Source organism: Vipera ursinii (assembly GCF_947247035.1).
Source record: "Vipera ursinii genome assembly, chromosome: 2".
NCBI lineage: Eukaryota > Metazoa > Chordata > Lepidosauria > Squamata > Viperidae > Vipera > Vipera ursinii.
In genome coordinates, this window is record NC_139513.1 from 276,716,073 (window position 1) to 276,740,701 (window position 24,629).

Sequence of the window (24,629 nt, forward strand, 5' to 3'; positions counted from 1 at the left end):
GACGCAAGTAATTTCAGGACCGACTCATGAGGGAGGCCACATCCTTGACCTAGTTTTCTTATCTGGTCGGTGGTTAGATGATCTTGGTGGGGGCTCTCCAATTATTATGCCCCTGTCATGGACCGATCATCATCTCCTGCGGCTAGTCTTCCGTTTTGCCACCCCCCGCCGTGGGTGTGTGGAACCAGTTAGATGGTACCGCCCCAGACGCTTAATGGATTCCGCGAGGTTCCAGGCGGTGCTGGGGTCCCCACCTGCCTCCCCCACTCACAGCTCGGCAGATGCCTTAGTGGAAGCTTGGGAAAGGGCAGCCACTGAGGCTCTTGACCGAGTTGTACCCTTGCGGCCCCTGACCCGATGCAGATCCCGTCGAGCTCCATGGTTCTCCGCGGAGCTCCGGGAGATGAAGCGTCGGAGACGGGGCCTAGAGAGCGGTTGGAGGTCTAGCCGATCCGAATCCGACCGATTGCGACTAAGAACCCATATTAGGTCTTATCTCGCTGCGATAAGGGTGGCGAGGTCTAATCACTTCGCTACCCTTATCGCGTCCGCAGATAATCGCCCGGCCGCTCTGTTTAGGGTGACTCGCTCCCTTCTTAATCAGGAGGTGAGGAAGGAACCCTTGCAGGGTCGTGCCAAGGAGTTTAACAATTATCTGTCGGACAAAATCGCTCGGATTCGGACCGGTCTGGACTCTGACTGGGCAGAGTCTGGCGATCAGGACGCGGGCGGTCTTGTCGATATCACATGGGAGGAGTTTGATTCTGTGACTCCGGAGGAAGTGGACAGGATTATGGGAAGACTGAGCTCCACCACATGTTTATTGGACCCGTGCCCTTCCTGGCTGGTTTATGCAGCCCGGGAGAGGACACGCAGCTGGTTCCAGGCAGTTATATCAGCTTCTTTGAGTGAGGGTAGCTTCCCTGCCGTCTTGAAAGAGGCGGTGGTGAGGCCCCTCCTCAAGAAGCCTGCCTTGGACCCAGCTGTATTGAACAACTTTCGTCCGGTCTCCAACCTTCGCTTTCTTGCGAAGGTTGTTGAGAGTGTGGTGGCGCATCATCTCCCTTTGGTCCTGGATGAAGCGGATTATCTAGACCCGTACCAATCGGGTTTCAGGCCCGGGCACAGCACGGAGACGGCATTGGTCGCGCTGGTGAATGATCTCTGGAGGGCTCGGGACAGGGGGCATTCCTCTGTTCTAGTCCTATTAGACCTCTCAGCGGCTTTCGATACCATCGACCATGGTATCTTGCTGCGGCGTCTCAGGGGATTGGGAGTGGGAGGCACGGTTTTACAGTGGTTCTCCTCCTATCTCCAGGGACGCTCGCAGTCGGTGTTGACAGGAGGGCAGAGGTCGACCGCGAGGTCTCTCGTTTGTGGAGTTCCTCAGGGGTCGGTCCTCTCGCCTCTCCTGTTCAACATCTATATGAAACCGCTGGGTGAGATCATTCGTGGCTTTGGAGTTGGGTATCATCAGTACGCTGATGATACCCAGCTTTTTCTTTCGACCCCAAACCACCCCAGTGATGCCCTCAACGTGATGTCCCGTTGCCTGGAGGTGGTTCGGGTCTGGATGGGGAGGAACAGACTTCAGCTCAACCCCGACAAGACCGAGTGGCTTTGCATACCTTCATCCCGGGTCTATTCGGATATTCCATCTCTTTCTATGGGGGGTGAATTATTACCCCCCGTAGATAGGGCTCGCAACTTGGGAGTCCTCCTAGATTCACGGCTCACCTTGGAAGATCACATGGTGGCTGTGACTAGGGGGGCTTTCGCCCAGGTTCGCCTGGTGCGCCAGTTGCGGCCCTATCTAAGCTGGGATGATTTATGCACGGTCACTCACGCGCTCGTGACCTCTCGTCTAGACTACTGCAACGCTCTCTACATGGGGCTTCCCTTGAGGACCACCCGGAGGCTCCAACTGGTACAGAATGCAGCCGCGAGAGTTGTGTTGGGAGTCTCCCGATACTCCCATGTTACACCTCTGCTCCGTGAGCTGCATTGGTTGCCAGTTGTCTTCCGGGTGAGATTCAAGGTGCTAGTAATGGTGTTTAAAGCCCTACATGGCAGGGGTCCGGAGTACCTTAGGGAACACCTGCTGCCGGCGTCTACTTCCCTCCGCCCTGTGCGGTCCCACAGAGAGGGCCTCCTCAGGGTGCCACCGGTCAGAGAATGTCGGCTGGTGGCCCCCAGGGGGAGATCCTTCTCTGTGGGCGCCCCGGAGCTATGGAACCAGTTACCGGTTGAGCTCCGGACGGCGCCCGATCTGCGCTCCTTTCGCCGCGATCTGAAAACATACTTGTTTGAGCAAGCCGGCCTGGCCTGAGGGGGGATTGGTGGGGTTTTTTACTATTTTTATTGGGGTTTTTTACCATGTATCTACTGTATTTTTAATCGGGCATGTATTTAATTATCTTTTAGTTTTTGTAAATCTCTGTGTTTTATTCTTGCCCTGTACACCGCCCTGAGTCCTTCGGGAGAAGGGCGGTATAGAAATATTAATAAATTAAATTAAATTAAAATTAAATTCAGTTTTACAACTGTTTGACATTATTATGAACCCGAATTTGAAGTTCTGATGGTTGCCCACCCATGGTCATGTGACTGAACTTTGGGTGCCTGGCAACATGGCCATTTGCTATGTCCCATGGTCACATAATCACATTCTCTGGTGGTTTTGCTAAAACCCAGCACTTAGGGAGGGAAATGCAAAATAGAAAAATACAGTAACAAAGAAGACAATAATGAATATCTACCTCCTCTTTATCAAGAGCTTCTTGGAATTCTTTGAGGCGTCTTTCCTCAAACTGCTTTTCTCTGTAAATTCTGTTTTGCCACAGGACTTCTTTCTCGTGCCTGACATGCATAAGTTGAACAGCTATTCTTCGCTCTTGCTGGGACTGTCTCATAAGTCGGTTGATAAGCTGCTCTTCTCTATAGGCCTCCTAAAATAATAAAGAAACCAGTAAGAGTGAAGTAATGTACGGCTTTTGCTGGAAACTGGGAGACCAGGAGTGTAGCCCCACTTTAGGCACAAAGCCTATCAGCTGACTTTGGGTAGTCACTGAAAGGGGTTTACTTTCAGGTAAATGTGAAAAAAAGTTGCATAGTATCCTCAGTTGATCTCTTGTGGGGTTAATTAGCTTCGGTATATTTCAAGGGCTTGTGGATAAAGAGGTTAAAGGTATCGCTAAAAGTACTAGTAAAAATGGGTGCTTGGCCATTAGCAATTCTTAGTCTCAATAGTCCTGATGCACTCATAAAACCAGAGTATCACCTAGCAAGAAGCTGTAATTTTAAATTTGAAGAATTTGTCCTGCATTTCATTTTTAGTTTTTTACAATTCCAGATTTTGTGCTTTAGTATTATGTTTTTTTTAAAATCTACCACTATGTTTAACATTTAAGTCTGATCAGGAAGTGAAAAAATGTGCTTATTATTTTCACTTGTAAAGTTACAATTTACTTCATTCTCTGAGCAGGTTTCGTAATAGCTTTTACTTTTCATGTCTTTTCAAAGGGGTTAATTTACAACAGTATCAATGCCTCATCTAAACATCGGAAGGCACCGTATCTTACTCACTTCTTGTGCTTCATGGGCTATGAGTTGCTCCCTTAACATCTTTCTCCTTCTCTTCTCCCGTTGTTCTCGAGCAAATGTATCCTCCTCAAGACGTTTCTGAATTTTCCTAATATATTCATCATCTGAGTAGGTGTTCAGTAGGTCAGTAATGGCTGGTTTTGCTGTAGCTAGTTCTTGTGCCTGCTTTATCGCACTCATCATACTAAGAAAATAATATGGGTCATCTGGTGATACAGGTTTTACACAAAGAATGAAAGAAACTGCTTCTTGTCTGTTGCTTTATATTGTATTACATTATTATTACTATTATATATTTTTCTTTTATATTTTATATTATAATAGAATATTTACAACACCATCAATGCACAAACAGATAGTACTCGACTTACATCTGTAACTGGCAATTACAGTCATTAAACTGTGAGTCATAAAACAGGTAAACCACATGACCAGACCCATTTTTACTTTTTTGTGGCAGCTGTTAAGCGAGCCCATTGTTCACTATGGGTGATTTTTGTGAAAAACTAGAAGCAAATACTAATTTCTAGCAAAAATGTAAATTGTGGTCATTTGACTGCCAAATGCCGCAAACAGCCATCATTTTGGCCAAGTGCCCAAAATGCGGTCAAATGATCTTGGCGGGAGGGCAGCCTCAGAACTTCAGAACCTGGCTGTACATATTTTGTTGGGGGGGAGGGGTCTTTTGTAACTTTGACCAATCACCAAGTGATCGGTCATAAGTCAAGGACTACCTAAATACACTTCAAAATACCACAAGAGTAGAATGGCTTTGGAATCTTTCCATTTTTTTTGCAGATATCCTGGCTACCTCCTGATCAGGAGATAATCCTATTCTTCACTGTCCTGATTTATATCTTTCCCATATCTAGCTCTCACAAAAAAAAGAAAGAAAAAAACCCAACCCTTGCCTTTAACTCTAAAACCAGTTTCCATGGCAACTATCAAGCAATGAACCTGGATTAAGATTTGATGATTTAATTCCTTTAAACCCATAATCTCATGATCCTAATTTGGCTAATCCCCATATCTATAAGAGTGCAGGAGGGGGAAATCTGATGGAGGATAGGAAACAAAAAGAAATCAGTAAAAGAGAAACAACTTGTGTGTCCCAAGCTTTGAGATCTTTGTGGGTGGGCACTGTCCTTCCTTTCACCAGACTTCTCTTTTGTGTGCCAAACTGGGGATCACAAGTTAAGTATCACGAGACTGCTCTTCTATTAAGACAGCATATTTTGGCAGAGATCTCTCACTCTACTTTTGGAATCAACATCTTTATAAAAATAAACTGTCAGGCCATACTACGTATAAGTAGAATCATGGGGAGAAGAATGAAGTTACTAACAATGTCTCCAACATCATTTCTCCCCTGTGCACTTCGTAGTATTAAGTGCCCCAGAGTGATTTAATTATTCCATAATCTATTGAAGTCAGTTGTCTCCAAAATATTAACTGAAATGTTATAGCCTATCTTCACCCTGCTGAGACAATCAGCATTTCTCCAGTAGAAATTTATGGCTTCTATAGTTGTCCAACTTTTGTTATGCCAAACTAATAAGGATGGGGTTTATATTGCATTAGAGATGGCTGGGTGAGGCCACGTTATTGGTAGTAAACCAGCTGATTAATGAAGTATATGCTGACATTTCAACTGCATGGAGAAATATAAAGTATTCCCAGTGAAAAATGAAATTACGCATGATAGGTTATCTATCCAGCAGCTTTATGTCAGTACAGTACTACAAATACAGCATATTTAATCATCTATATTATTATTATTATTATTATTATTATTATTATTATTATTATTATTATTATTATTTAGACTTATATACCGCCCTTCTCCCATAGGACTCAGGGCGGTTCACAAGGTTTTTTTAAAAAAACAATACAATTACAAAAATTAAAAACAATTAAAATGATTACATTAACCTTGAATAAATAAAAATCCCAATTAGAATCCAATTAAAACCCCAATTAATACTCTCAGTCCAGGCCAGAAAGCTCAAAGAGCCAGGTCTTCAGGTCCCGGCGGAATGAGCGAAGGTCAGGGGCAGTCCTAAGCTCTACAGGCAGCTGGTTCCAAAGGGCAGGCGCACCCACAGAGAAGGCCCTCCCCCTGGGTATTGTCCACCGGCAATCTTTTACCAGCGGTACCCTGAGAAGACCCTCCCTGTGGGAGCGCACAGGACGAAGGGAGCTTGATGCCGGCAGCAGGTGCTCCCTCAGATATCCCGGACCCAAGCCATTTAGGGCTTTATAGGTCATCACCAGCACCTTGAATCTCACCCGGAGGGCAACCGGAAGCCAATGCAACTCGCGGAGCAGAGGTGTTACGTGTGAGTATCGGGAAACCCCCATCACAACCCGCACGGCTGCATTCTGCACCAGCTGAAGCCTCCGGGTGGTCCTCAAGGGCAGCCCCACGTAGAGAACTTTGCAGTAGTCCAATCGGGAGGCCAATCTATATGACTGAAACAAAAGCTTATTAATAGGATGTCTGGCCAATGGGAGGTTGTTTCTATTTCCACACAGTCCAGCAGAAAAACAGAGCAAAATTTACTAGAAGTAACATTACCTCTCTGTGAGTTTGGCAGGCACAACAGCCTCTTTCCTCATTTGTTTTTCGAAGTTCCTAATTTCAGTGTATGTAATCTGGAAAAAAGTAAGCATTTTTAACTCATTTCCTTCTGTTTAATTTTTTATGGCATCCCATTACAAATTAACAAGATGTTCAAAGCACAAATGCACTGTGCCATGGGATTTCCATGTTCAAGGTGGGGTTGTGCCAGTAAGCCTAGTAAAGCCCATCGGAACTTCATTAAGTTATGTTATCCATGAGCTGTATGAGTCTGATGGTATTACAAACTGTTAAGTGATTAGATGAGAACCAAGGAAAAGATTTCGGTAAATGCATAGGTTTAATTTCTATTGTACCAATTAATTACTGTTCATGTTTAAGCAGGCAAGTGAAATAAGCAAATAAAACAATAGCCCTATAAAAATTGGAATAATTAACAACAATAGTTAACTGAAACATTTTTAATTATTAAGAGTTTACAACAGAAAAGATTCAAGACCTTGAGCTCTTTACCACTTTTTCCCCCCCATGGGAGTGTTCAGTTGGGGAGATTACAAAAAGCAAGATGGTGGCTGCAGTTGCATGATTGAAGGCCCACCCATTTTTATAAGCTCAATTTTACATTCCATACATGGACATTTTTGCTTCCAAGAGCAGCTTCTCTCCCTAACAAATGCAGTGCCAGCAGGGCAAGCAGGATCGCAAAAATTCCAGGTAAGAACATCCATTCATTATCTCAACGAGATCCCACTAAACAAGTGAATACAATAAAATGTGGCATGGTTACCCAAATAATATGAGTTTTGCCATATATATGGCATTGTAAAATCAGGGGGCTGTGTCTGTTCTGCTGTCTTAGGAACAGTGCATGTTATCCTCAAAACATTTCTGAAGGAAAGGGAAAGGAGACGGAGGACAGCAGATTTGTACTGGATTTTAACATGGCAGTATGGTAAATTCTAACAATTTTTTCACTCTGTGGGCAACATCTAGATCAGGGGTAGGCAACCTCGGCTCTTTTATGACTCAAGAACTTCAACTCCCAAAAGTCAGCATAGCTGACTGAGGAATTCTGGGAGTTGAAGTCCATGAGCCATAAAAGAGCCGAGGTTGCCTACCCCTGATCTAGATCTAACCGGCATCTTCAAGTGGAAAACTATGGATGTGACATTGCTGGAGTGAACAGGGATACATTTTTGGAAGAATATGTTTGTTGTTTGGGATTGAGTGGTATTGAGCAACAAAATGAGTGCCTCTGCAAGGTTTAAGGTTTATTTTGCCCCCAAACCCATCCAACCCCCACTAAAAGCCTGAAAAAAATTCAGCCCTGATGATTCCAAGGACCATAAATGGAGTGGTCAGGGGCCTGTGCAGCCTGCTGATTACTTACCCATAAAATATATGAACTATTACTTTTACCAATCACTGTGTTTCTTTAAAGTGATTCTAAATAAGGATTCCTCAGTTAAATTCTGAAAAAAACACCTTTCTCTAGATTTATATTTACTCCTGTCTAACTGAAGGGTTATGTGTGGGTTATGACTGTTCCTTCCTCTGCATATTTATTATGAAGAAAAAGGGGTGAATTCCCAACTCTGGGTCTTAATGATCTGAATCCCAGTTATACATAGCTACTACAGCGTTTTTCCTCATTTGCACCTAACTACCTCACAAAGTCCTTGATACTGCCTTATCTCATTCCCACCTACACATGATGCATTGTAAAGTGTCCTTATCTGCTCCAGCGTTAAAGTATTATTTTCCCATTAAGTACTCAAACAAACTCTAGCAGTGTTACGTAGGTGTAGTCTAGAGACTTCATTGATCATTTTGTGGGGTTGGAATGAGGTGACTTGCAGAGAATGAGATTAAAACAACTCCTGTTGTTATTTTAGCAGGCATGGACAGTCCCTTTCCCTTGAACTTCTGAACACTGTAATCTGAGGCCAATCTACTTCGGCAGGGGGAAAATCAGGTTCTTTCAGATTAGCTGATCCCCGGTAGCTGCCAGGTGTCTGAGCCTAACCCTCGAGCCAGATGATCTTGACTCTTCCGTGGTCCCATTTCCTTCTCACATCAAGGAGAGAGATTGGTGGATAAATTCCTGCTGGCAGATGACATTTAGAGGAGGGGAAGGGAACAAAGCTGGGGAAACTACTCAGTCTTGTCTTTAGTGTACCCTGAATATTGTAAATAACGACAGCACCTTTTCCTAGCATCATGCCTTTTGTATGATAGGGATGTCCAATGAGCAGAGCAAATGTTATACCAAGATATTTTCCCACTGGCTTAAGAACTGGTGGAAGGCATTTTAATTTGGTGCTCAGGAAAATGTTTCTGATTATCTATTTCACTGTTGCTAGCATTGTTTTGAATATTCTTTTCCATGTATGTGGTGGTATCTGAAGGCGGGAGACCATCAAAACAGGAAAAACAGCATTCGTGGCAGCACAATAGAAGTCTTGCCCTTTTGCACACGTGTACAATGTCAGCACATACAGAACTGCCATCTTTCCTGTTTTAACTCCCTCTGCACATGCTATTTCATGCACAAGTTTATCAGACACCGTTATTCATCATCATTGGCACTGGCATGCTTCAGTCTCGAGAGACTATGGTATCGTGCTTTGGAAAGAGGACCTAAAGCAGCGTCTGGTGTGGCTAAAAAGGCCAATTCGAGAGTGGCGGTCCCTTCCACACTGAGGGCAGATGCAATCTGTCCCCTGTCCAGCCCCCAGATATCGCTGGCTCCGGGACTGCCTCTTTGCCTCAGCCTGCTGCACAAGTGTCTCTTCGAATTGGAGAAGGCCATGCTGCATCTTTAACCTCCAAGCTGAACGATCAGAGGACAAGGTTTCCCAGCTGTTGGATGTCCATTCTCAAGGCCTTTAAATCCCTCTTGCAGATATCCTTATATCGCAGCTCTGGTCTCCCTCTGGGGCACTTTCCCTGCACTAGTTCTCCATACAGGAGATCTTTTGGAATCCAACCATCAGCCATTCTCACAACATGCCCAAGCTAGCGTAGATGTTGCTGTTTCAACAGAGTATACATGCTGGAAATTCCAGCACATTCCAGGACTGCACTATTTGGAACTTTGTCATGTCAGGTGATACCAAGGATACATCGGAGACAGCGCATATGAAAGGTGTTCAGCTTTCTCTCCTGCCGTACGTAAAGGGTCCAAGACTCACTGCAGTACAAGAGTGTGCTCAAGACGCAGGCTCTATAGACCTGGATCTTTGTACGTTCTGTCAGCTTCTTATTAAGACAGACACCATTATTATTAACAAAGTATAATGCTGCACAATAAAAATACTCGTGTTTAAAAATTAATGCATTTATATTAAGATTCAGGATAACCAAAATAGGTAGTACATGCTGTTGCTTATGCATTTTTTAAATAACTATAAAATCTCCTTACTTACTTCTGCTTCCTTCTTTTTCTTCTGCAGTTTTTGGTCTTCAATCGCTTTGTCAGTATGCTGTGGCAATGGTTTTGGAATCTGGATAACTGCCGCTTGAATCTTGGCCATGATTTCATTCTGCCTGCGTTTTTCTACAATTTTCTACATATTCAAAGGGAAAGATAATAAATTGTTTTAAATTGGTTACTAAATAAATCTTAGAAGTAGTTTTAAAAATCCTTTCTCACTCCTATGGCGATATGTGTCTTCCTCACTTTTGGGACCTCTCCCAGACAACTTGGAATTTGAGAGTTCTGTGTAATCTTAATTATTCGTAGCACTGCACTCTTCTGGACAGAGACATTGCTCCTGGGATCTGTTGGAGCCACTCTCTCAGCTTAGGCGTCACAGTCCTGAATACTCCTATCGCCACTGGAACCACTTTGGCCTTTACTTTCCATATTCCTTCTAATTTTTCCTTTAGTCCTGGTATTTCTCTATCTTCTCCTACTTCTTTTCCCTGATGTTGCTGTCACTTGGCACTGCTACATCTATCACCACTATTGTCTTCTGGTCCTTGTCTAACACCACAATGTCTGGTTAATTCCTTTTTGAACAATCCGGCCTGGCCTGATGGGATGGGGTTGGGTTTTATAAATCGGTCTTAACTTTTAATGTGTATTAATTTATTTACGGCCATTGCTGTTTAATTACTTTTTAATTTTTGTATCCTGTTTTTATTATGTATTGCCCTGTTCACCGCCCTGAGTCCTTCGGGAGAAGGGCGGTATACAAATTAAATTAATAATAATAATAATAATAATAATAATAATAATAATAATAATAATAATAATAATAATAAATAATAATTGGACAGCACCTGCTGTCTGCTGGATCTGGAAATCCCGCAGCATCTCAGTCCTACTGTTCTCCAGTACCTTCTGTGGGATCTCCCATCTGGACTTGCCCATATACTATGCCAATGTTCCTGTACACAATGCCAGCTACTTGGTTGTGCCATTCAGTTTATGCTGCTCCTCTCTTCACGTATTGGATTCTTTTTGAGGCCTTTCTACATACTTCCTGTCTAGGGGGACTCCTGCTTCTATGGATCTGGTGCTTCATGCCTGTTCTTGTGCTGCTGTGATCAGTGCCACAGTGCTGTTTTTTAGTCTGGCTCTTTGTAATCACTGGTAGGATTTTCTAATGTCTATTACCTCGGCTATCTATCAACGGTACATCTTATTTAGTCTTGTTTTGCCTTGGCACTTCCTCTGCTTGATCTTCCTTCCATATCTGCTGCTGCCTCAGACATTTCTCTAACAGCTCATCTTTGGGTGCCACCTTACTGATCCACTTCTGGATGTTCTGAGTTTTGTCCAGGAAAGTGGCGTTAACACACACCAGACTCACTCTTATGAATGAGCTGTCATTCATTCATTCATTCAATTCATTCATTCATTCAATATGACTCTCCCACATACTTAATAATTTAAAATATTATCCTCTATCACATTAAAAACTCTATGAGATTCCACCTGGTTCAGTGCTCTTTCTCCTCCTATTCAAATCAACATGAAGCTGTTGGATAACATTGTCCATTTCCATGGGGTGTGTTGCTGATATCCTACCCCAGTGCCTGGGACCCAGACGGAGAACAACAGGTTTTAGTTGAACCTTGGCAAGATTGAGTGGTTCTGGGTTTTAGAGACTATGCCATCTTTGGTGCTGCACAGGGTTCTTCTGCCCCAAATAGGCCCAATACATAATTTGTGGGTCTTCCGACATCCAACTCCTGCTCAAAGAGCAGGTGACAGTCATGTCTGGGAGGCTTTTGCACAGCTTCCTACTGTGCCCCTTCCTGGATTGGAAGGATCTGATCACAGTCACTCATGTGCATAGCTGTTATATGTGAAGACATCCAGTTCCTCTCATAACCAGTGATTGTTTAAAGTGTATCTGGGTGTATCTCTTGATGCATAAATCTATGTGCGTGCTAACTCAAAATAATCAAGTGTAGACAATACAATTCACTCTGCTTTTAATAGCATACAAGACAATCTTAACCCAAAGGTGCTTTTTCAAAAGGCAACTGGACTCTGTTTTTGCTTGAAAATGTTTTGCTTCTTATCCAAGAAGCTTTTTCAGTTCAGAACTCTTCAAGCAAAAACAAAGAAAGTCCAGTTGCCTTTTGAAAAAGCACCTTTGGGACAACTATGACTGGACAACTGAGAATCTCCACAGACAATACAATCTTAACTACTTTGCTGAAGCCTCTATATACACCATTCTTTCCCATCTTGAGTCCTTCAGATGCATAAAAGCTGCAAGTTCTAGAAGGCCCAATCAGCCAAGCAATTTTTTGAAAAATTCTGGGACAGGTTATTTTGCCATGTTTGGAGAGCATGAGAGTGATGGAAACTAAGCTATAAAGACCAATTTAGTAATACACCTGGCCTCTGATTAAATACAAAGCAGGAAATGAGGGTATTGTAGAGCTGGGTCAGAGAAAGAAATCAGCACTCACCCTTTCAACCTCTTCAATCTTTTTTTCCTCCTGGATCTGTTTGGCTTGCTGTTGTTTCACTAATTGCATGCCAACTATCTTACTTTCCAGGATCTTGGCTTTGTTTTGAAAGCTGTCTGAAATCTGCTGGAGTGAGAGGTCTGCCTGGCGTGGTACTAGTGTTTTGAGTCGCTGAAATGAAATGAGACAGATATATACATGCAAACATATACTGTATATCAGGGGTCCTCAACCTTGGCAACTTTAAGACTTGTGGACTTCAACTTCCAGAATTCCTCAGCCAACAAAGCTGGCTGAGGAATTCTGGGAGTTGGTCCACAAGTCTTAAAGCTGCCAAGGTTGAGGACCCCTACTGTATATGACACAGGAAGAAGCATAAGAATCTTGTCTGTCCTGGATTGGTGGATTTAATCCATTCTAGAGTAGCTCATCTGTGCTTCCATTTCCTAGGAGAACTTTTACTGGAAAAGACCAGGGGTTGAGACATGCATAGGGGAGTTCACTTGTGATGCACCTCTTCATATTGCTTTTTACTGAAGCAAAGTGGCCTTACAGGCACTATCAGGAGCTGTTTCCTAAGCAGTCAAACCTAAAAAAATACGGTGATTGATTTAATAATTTAAGGGGATCTTCCAAACAGCTTTTTTGTGCTGCAAAGTACCTTGTCTGAAGGATTGTTACAACATTAATTATATGAGCCTTCTTCCATATAGTAGCTTCAAATCTAGATGTCTTGGAGTGTGGTTCGCATTATTCCCACCAGTATCATTAGTCATGCAGATGGTGAATTCCGGGAATTATAACCAATACATCATGAAGATACTTGGAGTTGCAGTGAATATGTCAATGAGGTGTCAGATTGGAAAAGTCTACACTGACCATCAATAATTCTCAAAGATTATTGTAAACTAGAATTCTTTTATCTCTATTTGGAGATGTTGGATGATATTTGGCATTTTAACACTCTAGTTTTATTTTTTTATTTTTCTAATTACAGGAACTTGATAATTTTTATCAATACTCCAGGAACCTTAAATTGGATTATAATATTTTTTTAGCAACTGCTTGTTTTAGAGTCCAGGTTAGCTCAAGCTAAGTATATAATACAGCAAAATTAAAAAAATGGGCTTATGTGTGAAAGATTTCAACTGTAAACCTGGCCTGAAAGATGCAGTACAGGTAGTCCTTGACTTATAACCATTTATTTCGTGACCATTCAAAGTTACAATGAGACAGAAAAGAATGACTTATGACAATTTTTCACAATTATAATTGTTGCAGCATCCCCATGTTCACATGATCCAAATTCAGACACTTTTTGTTTTTTTAATCCCATTTATATCCCGCCCTTCTCCGAAGACTCAGGGCGGCTTACAATCTAAGCACAAATCAAATGTGCTTAGCAATAGCCTTCATTCTATGTATATGCCTGCTTATTAGGGCATTCGCCCCCCCCAAGCGGCATTATTACAAAGTCAGCTTACTGCCCCCAACAATCTGGGTCCTCATTTTACCTACCTCGGAAGGATGGAAGGCTGAGTCAACCTTGAGCCTGGTGGGATGCAAACCTGCAATAATTGCAGGCAGCTGGTGTTACTTAAGGAGGCATTAGCCCACTGCTCCACCAAGGCTCTTGGCAACTGGCACATATTTGTAAACTGGGGTCATGTGATCACCTTTTGCAGCCTTCTTATATGCAAAGTCAATGTGAAGACAGATTAACTTAACAACCATGTCACTAAATTAATAACTGTCGTGATTCACTTAACAATTGTGGCAATAAAGGTCACAAAATGAGGCAAAACTCAACAACTGTCTTGCTTAGCAATGGAAATTTTGGGCTGTAAATTGAGGACTACCTATAAACGTAACAGATTTTTGCCTCGATAGTGAGAGTACAAGCTGCTTAGAGGGAATAATAATACATGTGAAGTGAGGAAACATACATTCTGGGAGGCTCAGCCAATCTCAATGTATACATGGCTGTACTTTGACAATAAAGGTTCATTCATTCATTCTGAAAAATATATAGTACTAATCTCTTTGCTTAATTTCCTGGGCCTATGGCCTAGCTTCAACTTTACAAGATAGGAAATACAGGCCCTCACACAACAGCTCATTGTTTTAAAACTGAAAGTGTTATGTGCTGTGAAGATATCTATTGGGAGAAGATAAATCAAAGAATTAGACTGTAATTAAAGTACCAGTTTTCTCCAGTGAACCAGTATGACGGGAAACAACTCTGAGAATTTCCCAGAGGTTTAAGCCAGTGGTACTATGAATCCCCATAAGAATCAACACTGTGAAATTTGTTTAGATAAAGGTAAAGGTTCCCCCGCACATGCATGCTAGTCGTTTCCGACTCTAGGGGCCGGTGCTCGTCTCCGTTTCAAAGCCGAAGAGCCAGCGCTTGTCCGAGGACGTCTCCGTGGTCATGTGGCCGGCATGACTAGATGCCAAAGGCGCACAGAACGCTGTTACCTTCCCACCGGAGTGGTCCCTATTTTTCTACTTGCATTTTTTACGTGCTTTCGAACTGCTAAGTTGGCAGAAGCTGGGACAAGTAACAGGCGCTCATTACGCGGCACTCAGGATTTGACCGGAAAAGCCTTGTATGTGTTCCCATTCTTCATATGTGCAGTAAAATGGACCCAGAGTATTGTTGCAAATTACTTAATAGAGGTGTCTACTTTCTGCAGTTTGGCAGTAATTAATCCAATTTTTTTTTAAATTAATCACTTAAATTTCTGTAAGGGGTTGGGTTTTTTTAATTTGTAACATAGATTTTAAGAAGGCAAAAACAACTTACTTTGGGCCAGTCATTCCCTCTCAGCCTAACCCACTTAATATAGTTGTTGTGGTGATAAAAATAGGAGGCAAGAATACTATATTAGGTCTGTTCGCTACCTTCGCCTTAGATGCAATTCCAACTGAAGCATCACTTGAACACCATTGGCATTGACATTAGATACTATCAGTCAATTGCAAAAGACAATTTTACTTGGAACAGCTTACATCCTGCGACAATAACTTTAACAGTATCAAACAGCAGTATGTGCCTAGGCCAGGTCCTTGGGAAGGCTCGATAGGTAGATAAAAATGCCAAATCCAATCCAAACATCTGGACTGCATGTTGAATTATAATAATATGTGTCAGACGCTTTCAGGAGTGGAATACAATATAAGCACTATCAATTAACAATTAAAGCAGGGCACTCTCAACATCTGGATGAAGTGACCTAAACAGGATTTTGTGTCCTTGTACTGTATTCTCATTTGATCCTCACTCGTTCCTAAAAGAAGTAAATAGGAAGGCAATGCTTTACTGACAGAAATTCACCAGTAAGAAATGTGTCCTAACATAAACAAGCTCACCTCACGATATATTTCGGTTCCTACACTTTTAAGCTTTGCATGAGCTGAAGGTCGCATTGCATCCATGGCAACTCCAGTGAGCCCTGCTTTTTTCTTTTTCTCTAGGGCCACATACAATTGGTACACAAGTTTGATAGCAGCTCCATGCTGCTCTGTCATGATGTTTCGGGCTACATTTTGGTCAAACTGTACACCCAGAAGTTGAAGGGTCGGCTCCATGCGAGAAAAGTTGTTAAGTTTTGCATTAGCAAGCCTGTAGAGACAATATAAAAAATTCTAAATACGTAGAATATGTAAGTTCTCCTGTGAGTTGATACGCAAGCCTAACACCCTTCAGTAACCCTCATGAGGTGTGGCAGCAATGGAACCAAACAAAGTCAGAACTCATAAACATGCTTGGTTTTCAGCTTTAATCCCTCTAAAAATCTATGTTCTTCAATCTAATCTTAATTGCTTTACAATCAATTGTTAAACAAATCGTTAGAGTTTGACAAGTTTAAGTGGCAACTCCTAGCCAAACTAACTTAAAAATCTAGGTAAAATTAGACTTGGTCACTGTTTGGAGTGGACTAGACTACTAAGAAATATTATGGTTGTAAACTAGAATAAGGAAAAAAATCCTAGAAGTCAGCACCAAACAATACTGTGCTCTTGCCATGAAAATTACATGATTTTCTCCATGTAGTCATCAGGAATTTAGTGTAACTCAAGATACTTTATTATTATACAACATAATAATTTATTTGCACACCATGAACTTGGTCAACAAGTCCAAGGTCCATCAAGACTACTGTCCGTATCTCCAACTAATTCATATAGGAATCTAAAAGCAGAATAGAATCTTACCACTGCCCCTACAGTCATACTGATTCTGAAATTGACACAAATGAATATTTTGTTAATCTATCACTTAGTATGATATAAAAACCAGTACCTTCTGAAGCTGCAAACTGTGAAATGCAAATCATCATCTAGCTATTGGGCTTGACATCAAAAATTAACATTGTCAAGCACCTCCTGAATTTCATAACTGAATCCAACCACTGCTTATTCCTCTTGCTGTTCTTCTTACTGGGGCTGCTTGTTCACTTGACGTCTCCAACCAAGCAATGGCAAGAATACAAAGAGTACTAAGCTCTACTCTTTTGGTATTCTCCCTTTACAGACTGGTGGAAATATCTTGCAGCAAGGGTGGAGAATTTATTGCCTTCCAGATGTTACTAAGCTTCAAGCCCTGTCACACTATCCAAAATTGCCAATGTACAGTTTATCTGCGCTGCATCACTCTCACCAAAAGTAGTTTGTAAAGTCAGTCTCTGCAACGCAAAGGCAAAGGCCTAGAGACAGTTCAAGAGTTTTCTTTCAAAGCAGAAGCAGTTATATGGGAAAAAAATTGCCCATTTCCGACTTGCTGGTTCCTTGCAGATCACAGCCATCTCTGTGATAATTCTGGGGACATGAGTATAAACAAGGTATTCTTTTTGTAATTTTTAACAACCATTGGTCATTCTGGCTATGGGTGCAGATTACTGTAGTTCAGAAAAGGAGACCACACAGTCCTTTTCTGTTTCAGTGGGAAACTGACTGAGCAATAGTAAACATGGGAATAAAGGAAAGTTTCTATATAAAAAGTGGGAAGGGAATTGCACAAATTCCCATCCTGTTCTCCAATACAAGGAAGTGTTAATTGAACCTGCAGTAATTTAGTTATGATATAGTATACAGTAAATCAGAACATTGTTAGCAGAACAGTATTGATACTACTCACCTGCTTTGTGAAAACTGATCAAAATCTTCCTGAAGTTCATACTTGTTTAGAAGTTCTCCGATGAGATAACCAGAGGAAAATTCTCTGGCGAAAGATTCTGCATCTGATTTAATTTCCAAAGGAAAAAGGAAATTATTTTGTTTATAAGTTGCAGCTATTTGCATTTGATACATAATCATTCATTATTATAATGATGTACAGTATATCAACCCAATTTATTTTCAATGGATTTCTATGGCTTGATTGATGTTTTTATTTCTGTTCGCTGTCTAGAATTCTCAGGCATATGGGCATCTATATACATTTATTAAATAAATACATAAAATATAGCTCACCAATAAACAATGGTTCATTTATCACAATGTTAACATAGAATCAGCTTTCTCTGAATCTTCCAATAGATTTATAGAAATAGCTAAGTGAAGAAGTTAATTATGAATTCTCTAATATGAGTTAAATTGCATAATCTACCTCACCAACAGATTTTTCTCAATATTTAAATGAAGAGTTTTATTAATATTTTGAGTAGACAACCCATGACCTGTTAGATCACAGATATTTCCATACCAGATTCCTCAATGCCTTTAACAATGACAGAATTTCTAATGTACTGCCTTCACTGGAAGAGTTGGGATACATTCAGAGATGTATCTGCCTTGGAAATAGCCCATGTTAAAATATATAGCAGTCAAACATCAGCCCAGGAAATATTTTATTACATTTTGTATTACATCAAAAACTGTTTTATCATAATTTTTATGTCATAAAATATTTCATGAAATTTACCACACTTCAATTTTGGACTCATTCTGTTTCCCCATTTGAGGTATCTTGGTTCAAAAAATGTTGCCCTACAATGCATCATTTTGCCCAATTAAAGGCTATACACAAGCAAATAGGAGAGTTTTAGTACTATAGTATATAATACAGTATAGTATGTGAAACAATCTCAGTGTCATAGCACCCTCAACTGAAGAAAAATAGTTTTTTTAACAAATTGCTGTTATACAAAATCAGACTCCACAGATACTATACAAATTAAATTTAATGTCTGAATTGGTTGTCATTTCCTTCTAAATACTTCCTTTCTTATTTTACACATGACCTTTGAAGATTCCTAGATAACATTTTCTTTGGAAAAATATTAACTAATATTGTTAATATTAGTTGTAACTACTTTATGGGGACTGACTTTTCATACATCATATACAGTATATCTCCTTCCAAATAAAAGTTAATAAAAATGTCAATGTGAAATAAATATAAATTATTCAAATAAGATTAAGATAATACAAATAACAAAAGTTAATATAATATAAAATAAAAATATGTATTCTTCAGAATGTGGTGACATCAGCCTTCCTTAGTAAACCAGACAGAAAACATGACCAAATGAGTTAATTCTACTTTATTGTAACTACAGTAACAGAATCTTTTAAGTCTGAAAACTACTTTGTAGTTTGGCTACTTTGGTCACAATTTGATCAGCAAAAGTTACAGCTGGTCTCTAAGAGTCTATGGATAGAATAGCAGGTGGTATTCAAAATAATAAATGCTGGCCAGGAAGATTAACCAAGGAAACAATTACCGCTTCAATCCATTACCATATGACTTGTCCCTAAGTTCTTTATTTATTTATTAAATACACTGCCCATCTCACCTAAGTGACTATGGACAGTTTACAAGCAATGGATGTAATCTATGGCCCTGGGGGATCACTTAATTTCTAATCCTAATTTTTCAGCCTGCTTGCAAAATCTGATTTTAAGTAATAACAAATACTAAAAATCAGTGGTACAGCTTCTTGCAGGTTTGAACAAAGAAATAAAAGTGTAATTGTGGTATAAGCCTGAAGTGAGCCTAACACCAGTAAACAAAGGACCTTTCCCAAAACAAAACATAAAATCACTGTCCTGTGAACTAAAGTGAATAGAACATTGGTTCTTCTGCTTCTCCTCAGGAGGATTTCATCTCCAGCGTTGGTGAAACTCTGCTCTGGAGGGAAAGCATTTGTAGCTAAAACATTAGGAACTATGGAATAAACAGATCCCTACAAGGACTGATTGTTCCTCTGGAGTCCTTATTAATTGAGAGAACCTAACCATAGTGCATCCCTTGAATCTATAAAAGCGTCCTGGGTAACCAAAATCCTTTCCTAGTTTTCTTATGGGAATTTCAGATATGTAACTGGACTGCTCAGAAGGAACACCATCCAAAGGTTTTTCACGTAAGAAGCTCTGTTTCAAAACTCTGGTAGAGATTTGTTTCCTTAAGTCAGAAGTGTAAAAATCACGGCTTCTCAGCAATTCTTCTGTGGTATCCAGATTGTTGCCCATCTCTCAAAGTAGGCAGGACCAAAATGGTTACCTTAAATAGAATTTAGGACAAATGGGTGACATTAGCAGCATTTTCACCCTTTCTTGAGAGAGTCCTTATCCTACTCACTTTTGATATACAGCCTTCAACATACCACAGAAAGCCCTGAAGCTACAGTAATGGAATACGTACAGTCCTGATTCAATAGTGAAACAGAGACTTATGTAAATCAGCGGCTACAAAAGCAAACATACTCAACAGGCATCTGAACAGGCATTCTGGAAATTCAGTGTTAAGTAACTCAAGGCTATCGTAAGCATTAAGCATCATTCAAACTATGCAACCCACATCATTAATTCAGGATTACCAAAAGAGGGAATTTTTAAAGGTTTAGTCAAATCAACTGTATGAATAACTACAATCAGCATACATTTGTACATAAATAAAAATACCTCTAAGGAAAAACAAGCATTATTCTTTTATTGTGCTTAGATGTGTCATAACAGGTGAAACAATTTTCCAGTGCAAAATAAATGGAAGAACAGGTTGCCCACTCAGTTTTGCAAGCAAGACTATACAAAAATATTTCTAAAAGATTGTCTTGATTAATGCCTTCATAAAAGGGTGGCAAGTCAATTACAACTCTACCTGGATTAGATGTTTGGCTACTTATTAACAAACCAGAAGTTAAGTATATATTTTTTAACTATTTGATGCAGAAAACATTGTGATGTTTGCTTGAGTTAGTATTTCAGAGATAGACACCTATGAAACTTAGATCAGTTCGCAACTGCTACTGCTGATTAACATCAAAAATTATGCTATCTCAATGCATCTCAGATGCAGCACCAAAAGAAGCCCGTTCCTGATTTGAAAAGTGCTAAGCAAGAACAGATTCTGGTTCCCTTTTTAAAAATTTATCATTCTAAGCTATTAAAAGTAACTAAAGTTGCTAAGAGTTGGGCAGTGTATAAACGTAATAAATTATTATTAATTAAAGTGGAATTTCTTCTTTCAAAGTTGGTCACAATATTAACAGCAGGGCTTTTATATGCTAATAACTTTATGGATAGAGGAGGAGGCTCAAATATAGCATTATATAGAGCTGGAAGAAAATCTATCTTAATTTTATACTAAACTGAAGGTCATGTTCTTTACTAAGATGTCTACAAGCCACAACAGACAGCTAATCATAAGTTACAGTTTGAGAGGATAGATGTTGCAAATTGCTTCAGCCTGTTTTTCAAGCTTTGAACTCCTATAAGGAGCAATCTAATCACATCATACACAAAGAAGTACTGGAGACATTTGAGCTCCCCCCCCCTTTATGGAAACTACCCCACAAAATCTTCAAAGGCAGGGGTCTGAAGGTTGTTAAGTATAAAGGTTAGATTGCTAGGAGACAGCCAGTCAAAAGTTACACCAGGGGTCTTCAAATGTGGCCCTTTTATGACTTGTGGCATGCTGGCTGAGGAATTCTGGGAGTTGAAGTCCACAAGTCATAAAAGGGCCAAGTTTGAAGACCCCTGAGCTACACAATAAAAGTAGTCCTTGCCTTACAACTGGTGGTTTAATGTCCATTCAGTGTTACAACAACCTCAGAAAGAGTGCTTTGCAGCCTGTAAAGCACTTCCTAATGTTGTAAAACTTTGCATAAAAACCCTGGTGATCATGATCTGGTTGCTTGACAACCTGTCTGTTAAGTACCAGCAGTTGCCAAACAAACATGTGATTGTCATTTGCAAATTTCCTCTTGCGGCTTCCCCAGAATATCAATGGGAAAGCTGGCAGGGAAGGTTGCAAGCTACTGTGGCCTGCCAAGAGAACTCCCACTCATCTCTGGGAGCTGACTGAAAGAGCTGCCTTTTGAGGGGAGCAGAAGGGAATTCCTTCGGTGGGGTGCAGAAACAGAGCTCAGATCCTGATGATTTGCTCTGTTCCTGCACCCCACAGAAGGAATTCCCTTCTGTATGCAGAGGAGAGATGACATTCTTTGGCAGGAAGCTCTTTCTGCAAGTCCCTAAAGATGAGAGGGAGCTAAAATAAAAAGAAGAGACACAGCATGATAAGGTAAGCAGCTCAAGATGCTTTGGGTATCCCTGACAGGCCCAGTGCAGGCCACATGCAAGTGCCTCTCACTCAGGGACTGCTTGGATTTCAGCAGGGAAGATTTTCATTTCCTGAATGGAGCCTCCCAGAGCCTCCCTCTCCTTATCCTGAGGAATCACACACTCCTTACATGGGACGCTGTCCACTTAATGACCTGTGCAATCACTTAACACAACTGGGAGTGTCGGGATTGTGATCCACTTTACTTGACAACCAAGATTTTGGGCTCAATTATGGTACTGGAGAAGACTCCTGCGAGTCCCTTGGACTGCAAGGCAATCAAACCGGTCAGTCCTAGAGGAGATCAACCCTGACTGCTCTTTAGAAGGCCAGATCCTGAAGCTAAAACTCAAATACTTTGGCCACCTAATGAGAAGGAAGGACTCACTGGAGAAGAGCCTAATGCTGGGAAAGGTTGAGGGCAATAGAAGAAGGAGACGACAGAGAATGAGGTGGCTGGATGGAGTCACTGAAGCAGTAGGCATGAGCTTAAATGGACTCCAGAAGATGGTAGAGGACAGGAAGGCCTGGAGGAATGTTGTCCATAGGGTCACGATGGATCGGACACGACTTTGCAGCTAACAACAACAATGGTTGTAAGTTGAGGACTACTTGACTATTTAGTTCATTACTATCTCTTCCGGGCCTTAGGTGGAAAAACAAATTTTCTGTCGCTTGCTGGAGATGTCATGGGTTAGTCTGGGAACTTCTGTGAACAAATTACTATTTGCTGGAATTGCATCTTTGGCTTAATTGTAATGATATATTCAATATAAATTTGAAGCCTTCTTTTATACAATTGTTTTTTTCCACTTCAGGAATAATTATAAAAATGATAATTTCTCACTAATTTCTTTACTAGTGGTAGAAACAAAATAAGCAGCCATAAATGTCATCTAAATCTGGAACCCCAGATTTGGATTCTGATGGATATTTATTGTTGTGAATGTTTTGCAAAACAGTGACTGAGAAGACTTGCCATAGATAGTTTACAAAGCATCTATTTCAAATAGCATTTCTTCATTGTTCATTTCTTCATTTTACCTGCCCCCTTGTACTGTACCACTGCATTCTGGATTCAAATAAGGCAGTTGCATTTTTCCCCCTTGGGATTATGCAGTTTTTCCTGGGATTATGCAGCTTTTCCTGGGATTATGCAGCTGCCTTTCTTCCCCAGAAAAGGCCATATTTGGTTTAAAGAATTGCAGATAAGTGGGTTCCTGTGCACTATAGCAATGCACAACCCTACGCTTATACTTTTTCTGCTTTTTTCAAGACAGGTGGACACACTTCTAAACAAAACACTGGCTACAGATAGCTCTCTTTTTCAAATTCCAGGCAAGTTCAGGAATGTTCAGTGAGTTAACAACTGACTGGATGATTTTGAGCCAGTCACCTTCTCTCTCACAGGACTGTTGTGGGAAAAATAGAAGGAGGGGGGATATTTGGAATGTTTGTTGCTTTGAATTACTTATAAAAATAAAAACGGGATATAAATACATGATTATTCTGGAGGATGGTGTTTTGCTTTGTGGCAAGTTAGCTCCGCATTTTTTGAAATATATTTTAAAGAACATAAAAATTCAGGTGCAGTAGACAAATTGCCAAGGAGCTAGCGAGGTATGTACAGGCACACTGGCCCTCTGGGTGGTATAAATAGGGACCCCAGGCCTCAGATAATTGGTAGAGCATATAGAGTTCCAGCAGTCATTAAATCACCATTCTTTTTTTAAAATACTGTAAAGAACCCTTTCTGCAAATTCAGAGAGCCTATCAAAATAGTCAACATGAACAGTTTGTAGAGAAAAGTTAACCCATGTGCTTCTTTTAAATAATTGGAAAATACAGTACAAAGTAACTGTGTGGAAACATGGTCCAATATTTTTATTTTCATAAAGCACTGCCGCTAAAAATAGTTGTTTTCAATTCTAAGGTATTTCCAATGTACTGCCATTAAATACCTTTTGCTCTCAGTCATCAAAAATGGAACACTTCAAAAGTTTCCAAGAGCTTAATGCCAAACTTAGAACCTATAGGGTTGCTAGGGTGTTGGCATATAATCCATTATTCAATTCCAACACCACAGATGCGCGCAGCATTCTCCTCAGATGTACCTCCTATTATTTTCTAATCTAATTTTTTTTTAATCTTCCCTTGCAGCAGAGAAAGGCAGGCAGGCAGGCAGAAGTGTCAACCCAGACACCCATTTTCCAAGGCTGTGGCAAAGCAAAACACCAAAACCAGCAGTGCCTTCTGAGCATATCCAAAATATCATGCACTTTGGTGCTTTCTCCCACCCTGAATGAAGTGGGGCTCGGTTTCCAGATAAAAGACACGGTCTGCTTCGAGACAAGCTGGGGAAAAAAAAAATATGAATGTTCCCTCCTGTTGGAGGAGCCTGCTGGGGACCAGTGGGGGGTAGGGGCGACGCCCCTCGCCTGGGCCTCAAAGCAATGAAACCCCCACTTCCTTGGACTCACCCACTGTCCGCGAGAGCTTCACTTCCCGATTCAGCCAATCGCACAGAATGCCAGTCATGGCCGCGAGCGGCCGCAGTTCCGCGCCCTTTCCCCGCTTGGCTCGAGACCTGCTCGAGCCACACTCCGCGTCCCGTCACCACGGCAACCAGCCTTTTCCCGCCAGCCGGGCTAAAAGACACGGCCCGCCAAGCAGCACCGGGAGAATAAATGTGAGCTTGCGCAGACGAACCAAATTGGCTCCGCTGAGCCCGGAGAAGGTAACAAAGGTCCTGCTGAGAAGCCGGGGGGGGGGGGGGGGGGAAACGCAGTTTGTCGGTGAGAGCATGCGCAGTTTAGAAACTTCATTGTAGCACCCTATCCCATTTTCGGGATCGTTTCGAATGGCTTTGGGAAGGGTGGTGGGGATTTTAATCCCGGAGCACGAAACACCTTTTAACTTTTTGATTAATACTGCGGTGGCTAC

At 41.2% G+C, this 24,629-nt stretch overlaps 1 protein-coding gene across 1 annotated transcript in view; it reads right to left on the reverse strand.

Moving 5' to 3' along the window:
- Positions 1-24,390, reverse strand: part of LOC310634991 (sperm flagellar protein 2-like) — a gene marked incomplete at its 3' end in the record, with an annotated part of 89,169 nt that extends 64,779 nt beyond the window's left edge. The window contains exons 1-8 of the mRNA XM_083353528.1: positions 24,167-24,390; positions 17,262-17,364; positions 15,494-15,746; positions 12,119-12,289; positions 9,613-9,753; positions 6,182-6,258; positions 3,586-3,787; positions 2,760-2,948 (exon numbers count right to left, since the gene is read on the reverse strand). Coding sequence (XP_083209654.1) covers positions 2,760-2,948; positions 3,586-3,787; positions 6,182-6,258; positions 9,613-9,753; positions 12,119-12,289; positions 15,494-15,746; positions 17,262-17,364; positions 24,167-24,224 — 1,194 coding nt within the window. The 5' untranslated portion in view covers positions 24,225-24,390. The remainder of the gene's footprint in view (positions 1-2,759; positions 2,949-3,585; positions 3,788-6,181; positions 6,259-9,612; positions 9,754-12,118; positions 12,290-15,493; positions 15,747-17,261; positions 17,365-24,166) is intronic.
- Positions 24,391-24,629: the final 239 nt, after the last annotated feature.